At 39.0% G+C, this 14,673-nt stretch overlaps 3 protein-coding genes and 1 non-coding gene across 4 annotated transcripts; 2 read left to right on the top strand and 2 right to left on the bottom strand.

Moving 5' to 3' along the window:
• Window positions 1-311: 311 nt before the first annotated feature.
• On the bottom strand, window positions 312-4,329 carry LOC133710793 (glycine--tRNA ligase, mitochondrial 1). Its single transcript, XM_062136921.1, has 9 exons — window positions 3,821-4,329; window positions 2,872-3,254; window positions 2,602-2,719; window positions 2,196-2,393; window positions 1,881-2,111; window positions 1,507-1,566; window positions 1,345-1,425; window positions 852-1,257; window positions 312-736 (listed from the first exon to the last, which is right to left on the bottom strand). The coding sequence occupies exons 1-9, from the start codon at window positions 4,310-4,312 to the stop codon at window positions 504-506; spliced, it is 2,202 nt and encodes a 733-aa protein (XP_061992905.1). The 5' UTR covers window positions 4,313-4,329; the 3' UTR covers window positions 312-503.
• Window positions 4,330-8,246: 3,917 nt separating this feature from the next.
• On the top strand, window positions 8,247-12,039 carry LOC133712159 (E3 ubiquitin-protein ligase ORTHRUS 2-like). The gene is made up of 9 exons (XM_062138243.1): window positions 8,247-8,878; window positions 9,329-9,852; window positions 9,932-10,057; window positions 10,340-10,442; window positions 10,539-10,600; window positions 10,687-10,789; window positions 10,884-11,031; window positions 11,126-11,343; window positions 11,517-12,039. The coding sequence occupies exons 1-9, from the start codon at window positions 8,411-8,413 to the stop codon at window positions 11,826-11,828; spliced, it is 2,064 nt and encodes a 687-aa protein (XP_061994227.1). The 5' UTR covers window positions 8,247-8,410; the 3' UTR covers window positions 11,829-12,039.
• Window positions 12,040-12,155: 116 nt separating this feature from the next.
• LOC133712161 (uncharacterized) lies at window positions 12,156-13,801 on the bottom strand. Its single transcript, XM_062138244.1, has 5 exons — window positions 13,450-13,801; window positions 12,973-13,336; window positions 12,807-12,877; window positions 12,500-12,598; window positions 12,156-12,385 (listed from the first exon to the last, which is right to left on the bottom strand). Exons 1-5 carry the CDS (start codon window positions 13,663-13,665, stop codon window positions 12,296-12,298), a joined length of 840 nt encoding a protein of 279 aa, XP_061994228.1. The 5' UTR covers window positions 13,666-13,801; the 3' UTR covers window positions 12,156-12,295.
• A 109-nt stretch (window positions 13,802-13,910) lies between these two features.
• TRNAL-AAG (transfer RNA leucine (anticodon AAG)) lies at window positions 13,911-13,991 on the top strand. Its single transcript has one exon. It is a non-coding gene; the product is annotated as a tRNA-Leu (tRNA).
• Window positions 13,992-14,673: the final 682 nt, after the last annotated feature.

Here is a 14,673-nt window from a genome sequence, read left to right as displayed (position 1 = left end):
CCTTAATTAATTAATTGTGACCGAGGGCGAGGACTGGTTCCTTCCCAAGGGACTGAAAAATTAGAAAAGATGGTATGATCACTATGATATAATTGTAATATGTATCATTCGCCGCCATAAAATCAAACAGAAACGATTTTGGATAGGAAGTTTAACTTTATGTATCAATATATTTTAACTTTCATAGTTATAAACCAACTTGATGCAATGGTAGACCTCATCAATGTTCTGCAAACTGGCATTAACGTAGAGAAGGCTTATAGATAATTAATTGATCCAGAGTGTGCTGCTGGCATGCCCAAGGCTGCATATTCAGAGGAATGCTTTGTTATTGCACAACCTTGTATTGCAGTGGTATAAGTAAAAGAAATGACAATAGAAGACTGTCGAACAAATTTAAGAACAAGTATGTATCCAATTAGCAACCAAGTATGCTTTGTATTGTAACAAAATTCCAGACTCAAAAGCTACATCATATGTCGACTATGATGGTTTTAAATAGCCTACTCGTCTGCTGAGCCAGAAGAATGGTGTGGGAAAGCCGACCACACATCCGCCCATGTCCTCACTCCCTCAGCTATATCCTTGACAACAGACGCCGCCTCACTCACATCAACCCGGATCTGATCCTTGCTGTCTCGTTCCCGGATTGTCACAGAAGATACGGAATCAACTGTGATTGCAAATGGTACACCCAGTTCATCCGTCCGTGCGTATCGTTTCCCGATTGAGGTACCTGAGGAAAATCCAAAATCAAACAGTTGACAAACTCATAACCAATTGGTTTATAAATTAGGGTCAGTAACCCATTAATTCCAACTAAAAGCATAAAATGGCTTAAGTTCCCATACCTGTAATATCAATTTTATGTGATATCCCAGATGCAGTCAATGATTTGGAAATGACTTTAGAAACTTCCTCATACTCTTGCTTCTGAACCAACGGGAAAACTGTGCACTTGATGGGTGCCACAAGAGGGGGAAAACGGAACACATTAAACTGTTCATTCCCATCTTTACTTGGCCTCATGTAGTATGAGTGCTCATAGAGGCAATATATTATCCGACCGATGCCAAAAGAAGGCTCAATTACCGAGGGCGTGAATACTCTCTGGTGTTCTTTCTTTTTCTCCTTTGAAATTGTTACCATACTTGAATTAATAGATACTTTCTTCTCTAGAGTGCAGACATAAAACTCTACCTCCCCTTTTGACTCTAAATCAGTCTTCATTTTCAAAGCTTCTTCTTCTTTCATGGCCTGAAATGCACAAGGCAATACATGCATAAACACAAAATCCCATTTTCAATCAAGTCACGAAATGACAAACCAGTAGAGTGAATTCACCTCCAAAGCTTCAAGTACTTTCTTTTGGTCCCCCTTGAAAGCAAGACCAATCGCTTTCTTTACAGGAGATATAACCAATTTCTGAAATTACAAAAACAAATCAGTAATGAAAAAGCATGTTTACTAAACACAGTGGCTGTTCACAGGATGAAAATGCATTACCTCAACTTCTCTTGGTTCGGAATATTTTTCCTGTGCCTCAAGATCAACTCTACTTTTCTCCTGCCATAAAACAAAAAACAATAATCGATGAGCATATAGCTATCATATCAAGCCTCATAGCAACAGTTTATGCTGTAAATCTTCTATTCTGAGGGTATATGAATTTATTTTAAAAAGTGAAATTTTAGTTCACATTCAAAATACCACTGAACCAGACGTATTAAATAGAACAACAATAGCAATTGCTTTCTTGATTATAAATCCTACCATCTGGTTATAATGATCACTGACAAAGAAGACTGCATATTTATACTTTTTGACTGCAAATCTATACTTTACTTGAAGTCCGTTAGCAATAGTTAACAAGTCATTACCGAATGAGCCTTCAAGTCATACGCAGATCTATCTGCAATACCCACGCACTCAATCCAGCCATATGAAGTCTCAATCTCAGCATCCCAACAGTCCTGGGCATAGTGAGCCATTTCATTTGCAAGGTGCTGCCGGAACCTTAACCGGTTCTTGTCTATGCCCAGACGAGTGAGGAAGAGGTATACTCTCCCAATAAAGTAGCCAAGGGTTTCGTTGTCGACAATTTTAGAATCCTACATGATATTAAGAAACAACAATGTCAATGAAATAGGGAGAAGAACACAACCAAGGTAAGGTCAAATGAGATAGAAACCAACCTTAGAAGATACAGCTTCACCTAGTGAGATTATCCTTGCAGACTGGCCAGGCTTCTGTTCATCCCTTGGGAACATCAGAAACTCCAAATGTGCAACATCAGAGAATTTTGGGTGAGATTTGTCTTCGGGGTCAACGAAGTGCTCAATCTCTGCAAGTGTAAACTCACGGACTCTCAAAAGACCTTGGCGAGGAGATATCTGCATCAGGAATAAACTATGAGTCCAACAAAGAAACAGAATCTGGACCTTCCATCAAGAAGAATGAGCACAGAACCATTGGCTGGTAGGAGAAACCACATATTACAAACCATTTTTATTTTGTAATTTCACAGCCATATCAATATATAAACAAATATCTGCCCACAAGGAAAGCAGTATCACAGAATCAAACGAAGAAAAGTATGACCTCATTTCTAAAAGCCTGGCCAATTTGGGCTGCAGCAAAAGGGAGTTTGTTCCCATTGTAATAGTACAAGTCCCTAAAATTCACAAATATGCCTTGGGCAGTTTCTGGACGCATATACCTGCAGCAGAATATATGTTATAAGACACTATATACAATAGGGAGGATTAATGGAAAAAGGAAGCTTTTGAAATTATCTGGACACATATCATGTAGGGAACTAATACATAAACAAAGGAACAAAATATGTTTCATGAGTTTTTAAAACCTCACCCGGTGCTCACACCAGAAGGACCAATTGATGTTTGAAACATCAGGTTGAATGGATAAGGATCCGAGAGAGTGTTCTTTGTGTCAGGGGCTGTAATACCATATTTCTTTATACATGCACCCAGCTCTTCAGCGGAGAGGACATCTAATTTTGAAAGTACTTCTTTCAGTTCCATTGCCATCTCTGAAGTAATTCTGAGGTCCTTTTCAAGCTTATCTTTACAGTGATCCTTGAGTAAGTGATCAGCTCTGTAGCACATCCCAGACGCCTCATCCTTAACCATAAGATCGGTGAATTTCTCCACATGACCCGATGCTTTCAAAACAACCTCAGGTGTGACACAAGGGCAGTCAACTTCCAACATGTTCTCTTCAAGCACAAAATGCTGCAAAATTGAATCCCATAAGACTTGAAACACCATGCCACTCTTAAGTTTCGCTTGCCAGTTAGAGTAAATTTTACAAAGATATCAAGAAAACTAATACAAGTAGAAGCAAATACCCACGTATGAATAAACTACGATATATGAAGTTTGGAAAAAAGGCATCTGATCCTTATCTAGTTCTATTTGTTGTTCAATTGTTTCAATTTGTTCTCCCCATCTTTTCAAAAACAGGACTAGAACCGAATACATGAATCCATATCAAAGTAGCACGATAGAATCAGCACAAAAGACACATGATTAAAATTCAACAAAACAAGTATGAAGCCTCTAGCATTTAGTAATGAAATACTCATAGCAAACGAATACATTTTGCTTCTCATACAAGTTTCTGTTTTCATCTATTCTCAATCCATTGTAGAACATGAACTTATTCTTCATTTGTATGCATAAAAATTGAGTATTAGCAGATAGAACGCTTTAATCACTTCAGTATGAACAGCTTGAATTGCAAAGCAAAATAAGTTCATACCAATTTAGCTAAAAATTGGAGAAGAATCGTACTGTACCTGACGCCAAAACCCTAGGACATTGGACTTGACGGCGCAACCAGGAGGGCCGTAATCGTAGAGGCCAGCAACGCCGCCGTAAATCTTGAAAGCGGGAATATAAAACAAACGGCGCTCCAGAGTATTCACCACAGCCTGACGTAACGCCTCCTTGTTAACGGAGCCGCCGTCGCCGCCGCTGATGGTGGCTTGGAGGTCTTTCTCGATCGACGCCTTCTCAAGCTTGAGCGCGTTCAAGGCCTCAATGGCGGCGTCAAGTTCCGTCTTGGCGGCGCCGGATTTCTTCAGAGAACGGACCTGGTTGCCCTGGCTCTCGACCTCCGAGAGCTTCTCGGAGAGGGCTTTGCGGAGCGAGTCCTCGGAGGAGGAAGAAGCGGCCATGGTGGCGATGGTTCTGAAGCGGAGAGGTAGAGACGATGAGGAGTGAGTGAGGCGAGTGAAGAAACTGTGGCCAATTGGTATCGATGAGGTTAGGAAAGTGAGGATGCGCATGCGAAGAGTGGATGATAGTGCAGAATGCGACTGTTTAGGGTTTAGTGAGAATAAACCCCCTGAAACGACGTCGCGTTTGGGGTGCGGATCTTTACCGTTGATTTCTGGATATCTTGAAACACTGTAACAACCACTAACCAGAGTAGGTGGCGAATAATTCGGGCCAATATATATATATATTTTTTTTTTCTCAATTGATATGCGCGATTCTTTGTCTAGAAAAAATTATCCTTGAATTGGATGATTTTACGAACAAATACACCATAACTAAAAAATAAAAATAAAAACAATTTTTTTTAAAATATTAGACTGAGTGATAGCGCCATAGCAGTAAGATTTGTTTGTTGGAATAAATAAAAATAATTTGCTCAGTACTAGTACCATTTTTTTTTTAATATATGGGGCTATTTTATAAACTTATCTTGGGTCTCAAAATTCCAGGCTCCATCTGAGATACAATTAAATGGTTTAGATGTTTAATAATGCGATTATTAAATTCAACAACTTTTGTATAATGTGAACAAAGTAGGGCACGAAGTTGAAATGTACAAAGTTGTTTTGACTTGTAGCTCTAGAGAAGGTTAAAAGTATTAAGTCTTGAAACCCTTAGGCCATGTTTGGTTGGTGGAATCTGGGCATTGGGAAATGAAACACTTTCTTTTCCTGCGTTTGGGGTATTGGTTCCCCCCCCCTCCTTTCCTTTCATTTCCTTTCCACCAACCAAACATGGCCTTAGTCCAAGTGGTGGAGGGGTGGGGGGTTGGAAATAATTTAGGATAAAGCTAGGTCAAAATATCAATCTCTCTATAATATAAAAGAAAAAGTACAAGTCTCGTGAATTGAAGATAAGTAAATAATCCAAATTCCTTACTTTTTTGTAATAATATAAGTAGATAAAATTGGTCCCGAGTTCTCAGCCTCTAAATGATATAATGTCTCGGTACAATTAGTCTCATATCTTTTTAATGTTCGTTTCCTATTTTACCCTTACTTAGGGTAATATACAATTGCGTTTCTACACTATTGATTTTGCATCGAAATTGTTCCTCAGCCTCTCGTGTGGCATTCGAGTTCAAGTTGGAGTTCTAGGTTGCAAACCTAGGCTGCTAGGCATCGTTGTACGATTTTATCATCTGAGTTCGACACTATCGTATTTTAAGGTTTGCGCTTTATTTGTCGTCTTGTTCAATTTGAATTTATTAGATTTTGTTTTTGTGTCTTTTTATCCATTTCCAGTACAATCTGAAATTGAATCTGTTTATTCAAACAAATTAAGAACTTAAAATGTGAGGAAAGTGTAAAGAACAATCCGATGACAAAAACCAATGCACTTACATTGCGCTTGAAAAAAGAAATGATTGTAATCCTATTAAAGGTGGAATAGGTTGAACGATTTCGCTTTTGATCTTATATGTTGTCCCTTTGCATTGTCATCAGTTGTATTATTCTTCACTTCAATCATATATGATCGAGTTATCATCTGAAATTCAATCGTATTATCTATCTACAGTGTGATCTGAGATTGAATTATTGTTCAATTGAATCAATTATGAAATTCATATGACACTAAAGATAATCTGAAACTGAAAGAAAAACAATATAAACAAACAGATTACAAAATAAAAAATTAAACTTGTAAGGATAAAACTGATTATGTTATATGGATTAAGGTTGAACAAATATAACTTTACCCTACCTCAATTCGTTTTTTGGTGGTGCTTGATTTTTTTTTCCTGTTTGTGTAAAAATAGTAAACTATTTTCCATTTATTTCGATATTTTTCAGATATTACTTTCCTTCTATACCACCACTTCCATGTATTCAATATGACATTTGATTTCTTATAAAACGTTGGTAGCAGGTAAAAAAAATAAAATTATAAGTCTAGCCATCTACCCTTTATATTTAATTTTTTTGATTACATCAACAATTGAGAATTACAACAACCAGTCTTTTATGAGCTAAATTCACGACGAGACTTATGCCACTAGACCAAATATTTATTTTTCCACAGATTCCACCACAATGCTACATTCATTTTGTCATGTCAGAATATTTACTCAAATACACACCAGATAGGAGGTTTAATTTTTTTTTTCCGACCAATGCCTCCGTAAGAACTTCTCATTACTTTTTTTTTTTTTCACTCCCCCTCACTATTCAGATTAACTCTAACAGCTTCACAAGTAAAAGCTAGATTAAAATAATACAAAATAAAAAAGTTGAGTGAATTTACTTTTCATGACGTGCAAACTACGACTCCATTGACCCTTTTTTTTTTCTTCTAATTATTTAAAGGCACAGGTTGAAAATAGGATTACAGACATCAAAGGTAATATGAATGGAGAAATTTGTAGGTTAGTCGTAGTCCCACCAAATCTCAAATAGCATTGTCATTGACATTAGCTAGGAGTCATGTAATGGTGCTATGGTGGTCAATTGATTATGTACTCAGTCGTGCTCAACTGTCGTTAGAGTTAAATTCAACATTGGAGAACAAGGAGCCAAACAAATTCATTCTTTTGTCCTTATTATTGTTTGCCGAACATGAATGAATACATAATCAAATGATCACCTAAATAGGGTTCCATTAGCTACAAAAAAAACACAGATAAACACATATGTTTATAATAAACATAAGCACACTTATTCACAAAGTGAAAGTAAGAGATAAAACAACCACTGCAAGTGGCATAGTGGTTCTTGCCTAGTTGGGTGTGCTCCCCAACCTAGGTTCGAACCCCGAAGCTGTCAAAGTGGCCATGCACAGTTGGAGCATTTCACATGCGCCGAAGGAGTTTATCTTGGGCCTAGGAAGCATTTGGGTTCCCCTTGACAAAATCAAAAAAAAAAAAAAAAAAAGATAAAACTAAACCAAGATATAACACAATTAGATAGTCTCGTTAGTCAATTGATTTTGTAGTCAGCTGTGCTCAACTCCTATTAGATCTAAATCCAAGAGTGTAGAATAATGAGGCAGTTTAAATGAATGTATTTGTCTCATTATCCTTCATTGTTGAATTTAGATTCAACCATAGGTGAGGAAAATTAGTTAATGAATCAATTAAACATAACTTCATAGCCATAATCCCTGACAACCACGAATCTTCACTAACAAGAAACTAAGGTAAGTGACAGAGTAATAATTATTTTTCTAGGGTACTAATAGTCTGTCGTTATATCATAGATGTTACTTTTAAGCTCGTGGATGTCTTATTTCATGTGATTATTGTTTTATTTGCCATAAATGTGTATCACGTTGACTATTTGATCGAAAACAACAGACTAACCAAATTGCGGCGCAACCAACTAAAGGTAAAAGATTGCATTTAAAGTTTTTAATTTTCAAAATAAGAAAAAACAAACAAAATAAAATTACGGTGCATCTAATCTACGTAGACGATTGCACTAAATAAGGAGGAAGAAACAAATATACAAACAAAATGTCGGCGCATATAGTTGTAAAGCGCAAGAGAGAAATAGACAAACGAGATTTTCGTGTATCTAGTTTACATAAATGTTTTCACTAAAAAAGGAAATAAACAAATATACAGCAAAATATTGGCGCATCTAAACATACGGCGTAAGGAAGAATAAACAAAAGAAATTACGGTACATCTAATATATGAATCGAATTATGGGGTGCATTCAATACAACAATAGAATTCGAGAGTTAAAAACACTGTTAAACTACGTAATCACCTGTAATTTCTACCCCAGTACCCAAAAAACATGCATGGTGGTAATTTCTACATTCTCCTCACCTGCCCTTCTCGTTTTGGTAAATAATCCCAACACATTTGTATCCATCTAATTTTGGTCATGCATTAAAGTTTTGGAGCGTGACAGTTGAACGTGTACGTACCTGGATATTTTCCCTTATATATCGCCCGACTCATAAACCAGGGTAGATACAAAAAAATCAAAATTTCATACCAAAAACCAAAAAGTTGAAGTTTTTTCAAACCCCCGCCTATGCTATAAAAGCCCCACTCACATCTTGACATCTTCCCCACCCCCTGTCACAGAAGAGGAGTCTGCTACTCTAGTTTTTCGTGCTGGACCCCACAAACTCACGAAATCCACGACCTCGCTCATATGGCTGACGTCTCCGTTCTTCCCTGCAACGACGGCATTTGCATGATGTGCAAGCAGATGCCGTCGCCGGAGGAGATTCTCCCCTGCAACACATGCACCTCCCCCTGGCACGTCTCCTGTCTCTCTGTCCGTCCCGATACTGTGGCCGAGGCTTTGGACTGGGAGTGTCCGGACTGTGCTCCGGCGGCCGATTCCGAGCAGGCTGCTGTGAATTCTGTCGGCGCCAGAGGTGACGGAGGCGGCGACGACGGTCTCATCGCCGCTATCAAAGCCCTGGAGGCCGACGAGTCATTGACGGAGAGAGAAAAGGCCAGGAAACGACAGGCGTTGATGTCCAAAACCGCATTGCTGCCGTCCGATAGCGATGGCGCAGATTCCGAGAAAAAGATGAACGGTGGTAATGACGCAATACTCCTACGGAGCTTTTGCTGCACGATTTGCATGCATCTTCCTGAGAGACCTGTTACGGTTAGTACACCACTCTCTGCAAAATTCTATATCTTCTCTTTCAACTATATTTTGTTTCGGATAATTCTCAGCTTTCAGCTTTATTATTAAACAATTTCGTTTTAAATTTTCATGATCCGAACAATTCATTTATGAATTTATCGAAATCTAAAATAAAATGTCTTAACGCAACTCTCTTACAGAAAAGTAATGAAGCGGGCCGGGGTTAGAAATTGAATTAACATTTAGGTATCAGGAGTTCGATTAATGTTATGTTTGTTCAAATAAAAAGTACGTGTTTATCGAATCTTGGGAAATATATGTTTTTTTTTTTTTGTCTCACTGATTTGTATTATTATTATTTTAATTGTGTTGTGGAAATTAGTGTCAAATGTGTTGACGGAATTGAATTTTTTTTTTTTTTTTTTGGGACATGTGACGGAATTGAATTTACTGATCCTTGTTTCCCAGACACCTTGCGGTCACAATTTCTGCCTGAAATGCTACGACAGATACGTAGCACAAGGAAAACGACAATGTGCAAATTGCCGCCAACCGATTCCATCGTCTCTGAGAATCAACGAGGTTCTTGTGAGGGCGATTCGTAGAGCGAACGTAGACAAACGCGCCACCGCAGGCGACGGCCAACGCCCCGTGGCGCATTACCTTCACAACCAGGACCGTCCGGACAAAGCATTCAGAAGCGAGCGAGCGAAGAAGGCTGGAAATGCTAATGCATCGAGTGGAAGAATATTTGTTACTACTGCTAAGGACCATTTTGGTCCCATAACGGCCGAGTATGACCCGGAGAGGAATGAGGGTGTGTTGGTGGGGAGGACTTGGCAGTATAGGATGGAATGCAGGCAATGGGGGATTCATCGCTCTGTGGTTGCAGGGATTTCGGGGCAGAGTAGGCATGGTGCTCAGTCGGTAGTTTTGTCCGGAGGATATGAAGACGATGAGGACCACGGCGAGTGGTTCATTTATACCGGAAGGTATTGAAAGATGACAAACTCATTACTGTTATTGATTCAGCTTCATTTTATTTGTTGTACTAATCTCGTTTGGTTACAGTGGTGGAAAAGATTTAAGTGGAAATAAACGGACGAACAAGGAACACAGTAAAGACCAGGAGTTTACGCACATGAATGAAGCGCTGAGGTTAAGTTGCAGAATGGGTTATCCAGTGCGAGTTGTGAGGTGAGTTGTGTATAGTTAAGTTTTGCTCTACTGCTTGATTGCTATTGCCTCTGAGTCCCAACTCCTTAGGAATAAAGATAGTTTGGCGTTGACAAATCTGACATATATAGTTAGATGTTTTCCATTAAAAATCATGCCTTTCTTTCCATATAATGGCACAAAAGCTGAGTAAGTATGGATTCCCAAAGAGATTACAGTGTCGCCGTAATAGTTCTCTAGGTAAATCTTTTGATGTTTTAGCAAGCATTTTCTCAATTATTTTAGTTATTCTTTTTTGGGCAGATCCCACAAAGAGAAGCGGTCTTCATATGCGCCTAGAGAAGCAGTGGTGCGATACGATGGGATTTACAGAATTGAAAAATGTTGGCGAAAGAAAGGAACGCAGGTAAACAATCACTCATGATTGCAATAGAATAATTTACAAAAGCAAGTCTTAGATTCGACTCTCAATATGTTTGGTAACAGAGTTTTGTTCTGGCAGGGATTTAAGGTATGCAGATACCTTTTCATGAGATGTGATAACGAACCTGCTCCTTGGACATGGTATGGTATAATGAATTCCCCACACCTCCTGCTCAAATCTCGCTATTTCTATGTGCACAATTAACTTTTGGAAACTCATTCTGTAGTGATGTTCATGGGGACCGTCCAAGGCCTCTGCCATTTATAAAGGAGTTGAAAAAGGCAACCGATATAACAGAAAGAAAAGGATCTCCATCGTGGGACTACGATGTAAGATTGTTTGGATTGCTGCTTTAGTAGGATTTAGCTTTACATTTCATATCGAGTTAAAAATGTGACTGGACATGTCATTTCTGGGTCTCAGGAAGAAAAAGAGTGCTGGTTGTGGAAAAAGCCTCCACCACTTAGCAAGCAACCAGTGGAGGATAGTGGGGATGCAGAGGAGGGGAAGAAAGTAAAAGTGAAGAGAGCTCATCGGCAGAGACAGATTATGGAAGAAGAGATCCAGAGAGGTATAGTTTTCTGATCGCACTATGTATGTGATGACTTGTTTTACTATTATTATGCATAGTGATGTGTTTACGGAACAAAATGTGGCCAACGCAGAGTTTGGCTGTCATATATGTCATAAGGTTTTGACTTCCCCTGTTACAACACCATGCGCTCACAACTTCTGCAAAGCATGCTTAGAAGGTGCCTTTGCTGGTTTGACTTATATAAAAGAGAGGACATGCCATGGAAGAAGAACACTGAGACCACAAAAGAATGTCATGAATTGCCCGCTGTGTTCGACTGACATAGCTGAGTTTCTCCAAAATCTAAAGGTATGGCTGGCTGCTTTGTTGGGAAGGTCAATTGTAATGTCTTATGTGTTCATCAATTTAACCGATCGAGTTGATACTGATACATCTAATCTGAGCTTCAAATGGTTACAAAGTTTTACGAGTCAGTTGATACAAGCGTAGTTGACTTATTCTATGATTTCCTCATTTGACAGGTTAATACGGATCTCATGAATGCCATAAAAGACATGCAGCAGAAATTGGAAGATTTGGAAGAGGAAGAGGAAGCTGAAAAGGAAGTAGAAGATCAGGAACAGGAAGAAATTGACAATGACGGTAAAGAGACTGTGGATGAAGCCAAAGAAAGCATCTCACCAGCACCCCAGACTGAAACTACACCGCAAGAAGCTTGTGAGCAAAAGAAACCAACTCGTAAGCGAAAGAAGTCAAACAATGCCGAAAATGCGGTGGATGCTGGGGTAACGGCCAGGAGGAGTAAGAAGAGTAAAATGGCAGTGGCAGTCTGATGGATTCATGATCAAGTTTTTCTCATGGTCATCCTATCAAGTTTCCTTCACCAATTGGCCTATCAATTCGTTAATAAATCTATTGTTCTCAATAAGAAAGCTGGTCTGCAGCTCAATAAAGTTTTCTCCTATGTCATTCTTGAGTTCAGCTTTGTAAATGGTTGCGACTTTTTACTAAGCTTATAGTGTCGCTTCTCAGAAGCAATAAAATTCAGGTCTCAATTTGATGTCAAGATTAATGGCTCGCAGACTTTATGATCTCATATGTAAGATGAATAGTTCTAGTTCCTATCAATTCAAAATAACCAAGCACCAAGACACCGTGAGAATGTGAAGAACCATTCTACATTTGGTGAGTAGCTTTACACTAGGCTTGTACAGTATGTTTAGCACAAAATTCTTGTTCAGTAGAACTATAGACTAAACTGCCATTGCGGCTCATCATACTAATTGGGATTCTAACTAAACTACTGTTGCTCAAGCTTCTTAACCAAGGCCTTCTTCTCGTCTTCGGGCAGAGACTGGAATATGAAGACAGACTTGTCACCGATGTCATCCTTGAAAGTGAAAATACAGTTAGTTCATTAGCAAATGCATTGCACATTGATCTCAAATGGTAACAGAAACTAAAAAAGGAATCTTCATTACAACCAGGTCAATTAGAAGACTACCTTAATGGGTTGTGTGAACTTCCTTCCAGCAAATAATACAAACAGGGCCATCCATGAACCCAGTAGAGAAAGTTTCACTCCATCATCCATCAAGCCACTCTGTATTTCAAATGCGTACTTCATCAGTGCCTCGATGAAACACGATATAAGAGAAGGCAGTTGTCTCGGGCCCTTAAATTTATTCTCCTTCTCATTGTATTATTTCAAGTGTGTATATGGAAGATCGATGACCTGATTTCTATAATTCACTTCGCATTCAACATTCTAAGTGATCAATTTGAACAAGACATATGCAAGAGCAATATACCAGGTGCCCAAGAAGAACAATGGGTATAATAAATGTGAGAATTCCAGCTTCCAACTTTCCATAGCAAAGACCTGAGATAAGTTCAATACTCAATTTAAAAATTACTCTGATAACAATGCAATATTCTACTTCTACATAGCTCTCATTTTGATTTATTCAAAATTACCTTCCTTGAAAACCAGTCCTGTGAGCGCTGCAAACAAAGGACCAACAAACCAAACAGCAACTGGGTTATCAACAACATACTGAACCAAGCCCTCTCCAGCTGGTTGAGCCAAGCATACATATGTAGCCAAAGACCCAACAACACCAAGCCCCCAAAACGCTTGCAAAGTGCGCTTAATCTCAGTCACATAAATGTGAATCAGAACCAAGGACAAACCCAACCCACCAGCTCCAATTGCGTATATGTAATCAAGATTGGGCTTAACAATCTCAGTGGCCAAGAAACTGTCGGGCAAAAAAGCAGTAGAAGCTGCAATTACAAATGACGTAGCTGCAGTCACCAATCCTGACCTGTACAGAATCACCTGCCACACCAAAAACAACAGCCCAGAAACCAAAAAGGTTTAAGCTTTAACAGTTAAGATAGAAAACTCAATCTGGGTTTTATGGGATTGGTTATCAGAATAGCTAGTGGTACCTCTTTAACGTCGGTGGAGTCAACAGACCAAGGGCCATAGACGCCCTGATAAACAGTCTGAGACTGAGAGCTTGAGCTTTGAGCCTTGCACTTGAAAGACCCGAGTCGAATTGGAAGTCTGGGTGGTGATGAAGAAGAAGAAGGCCTTGGAAGCTTGGTGAGGTTTGATGCAGGAGTAGGAGTGACGATGGATGCACACAACATATGTGAAGCCATGGCCGGACCCAGAAGACAGAAACTTGTGTAGCTAATTAATGCAACTTCAATACCAACCGGGTGTTAATTTTTGGTGTTTTAGTCGATAATGGAAACCGTATTGGCTCTGTTCGGATGTGTGGACGCTACTAGAGCAGAGCGAGTGTGTGAAATTCAGTTCGAGTCTTCGAGAGATGGTCGTGTCTAAAATTCGATAAGAAACTATATATTATAAATAAGAATTTCTTTAATTGTTGTTCAACAATGTTGATATGGCCGAGTTGGTCTAAGGCGCCAGATTAAGGTTCTGGTCCGAAAGGGCGTGGGTTCAAATCCCACTGTCAACATTTTATTTTATCCCTTTGTTTTTCCCTAAAATTGACCTTTTCATGTTTGGGCCAACTTGAAACTTTGAAAACTGTGTGGTTTGGGCTAACTTTTTTTTGGTGAAATTTATGAAAATTTTAGAATTGGATTAACTTGTTTTTGTCTTAACTCAATTCCCACCTTAATTGGGCCATAAATAAATGAAGAAAGCTGCTTGAATCGGCACAAGCATTATAAATTATTTTATATATCGAATACATCACACCATATGTTGCTATATGATATAATTGTTGAGGTCGTTATTGCCCGCCTTTTGCATACCTTTGCTAACAAGTAGTGATGTTGGGCATGCTCCTTCGACAATTTCACATTAGGCATGCCAGTTTTTTTCCCTAAAATTGACATTTTCATGTGTTAACGTTAGTGATCCGTGGGATCTCTAGTTAGCTTTAGAGAGAGAGAGAGAGAGAGTGACACAAGCGAAGTATAGTGGTTCACCTCCCGCCTTAGCGGGAGACTACGTCCACTTGAATGTTGTACTAGTGTGTGTCGAGCCTTGCGGCCTAACAAGATTACAAAGTGTGTTGTAATGGGATGTTGGATGTTGAATTGGTGTTTAAGTGGGAGGAGGCATTCCTTTTATAGGTGAAGAAAGTCATCTCCTTTACATGGTTTTCGATGTGGGACAAGCAAACAACTATT

This window comes from Rosa rugosa, chromosome 5 (genome assembly GCF_958449725.1).
Source record: "Rosa rugosa chromosome 5, drRosRugo1.1, whole genome shotgun sequence".
Classification (NCBI taxonomy): domain Eukaryota; kingdom Viridiplantae; phylum Streptophyta; class Magnoliopsida; order Rosales; family Rosaceae; genus Rosa; species Rosa rugosa.
This window is presented reverse-complemented; position numbering and strand designations above follow the sequence as displayed.

Coding starts and splice junctions, on each gene's coding strand:
- LOC133710793 (XM_062136921.1), bottom strand. CDS start 4,312: ATGCGCATCCTCACTTTCCTAACCTCATCGATACCAATTGGCCACAGT. Junction 1,426..1,506: donor CCGAACCAAGAGAAGTTGAG/GTAATGCATTTT, acceptor TTGTAATTTCAG/AAATTGGTTATATCTCCTGT. Junction 1,258..1,344: donor AAGTACTTGAAGCTTTGGAG/GTGAATTCACTC, acceptor TGTGCATTTCAG/GCCATGAAAGAAGAAGAAGC.
- LOC133712159 (XM_062138243.1), top strand. CDS start 8,411: ATGGCTGACGTCTCCGTTCTTCCCTGCAACGACGGCATTTGCATGATG. Junction 8,879..9,328: donor TTCCTGAGAGACCTGTTACG/GTTAGTACACCA, acceptor CTTGTTTCCCAG/ACACCTTGCGGTCACAATTT. Junction 10,601..10,686: donor GAACCTGCTCCTTGGACATG/GTATGGTATAAT, acceptor CTCATTCTGTAG/TGATGTTCATGGGGACCGTC.
- LOC133712161 (XM_062138244.1), bottom strand. CDS start 13,665: ATGGCTTCACATATGTTGTGTGCATCCATCGTCACTCCTACTCCTGCA. Junction 12,878..12,972: donor AGGACTGGTTTTCAAGGAAG/GTAATTTTGAAT, acceptor AACTTATCTCAG/GTCTTTGCTATGGAAAGTTG. Junction 12,386..12,499: donor AGTTCACACAACCCATTAAG/GTAGTCTTCTAA, acceptor TTCACTTTCAAG/GATGACATCGGTGACAAGTC.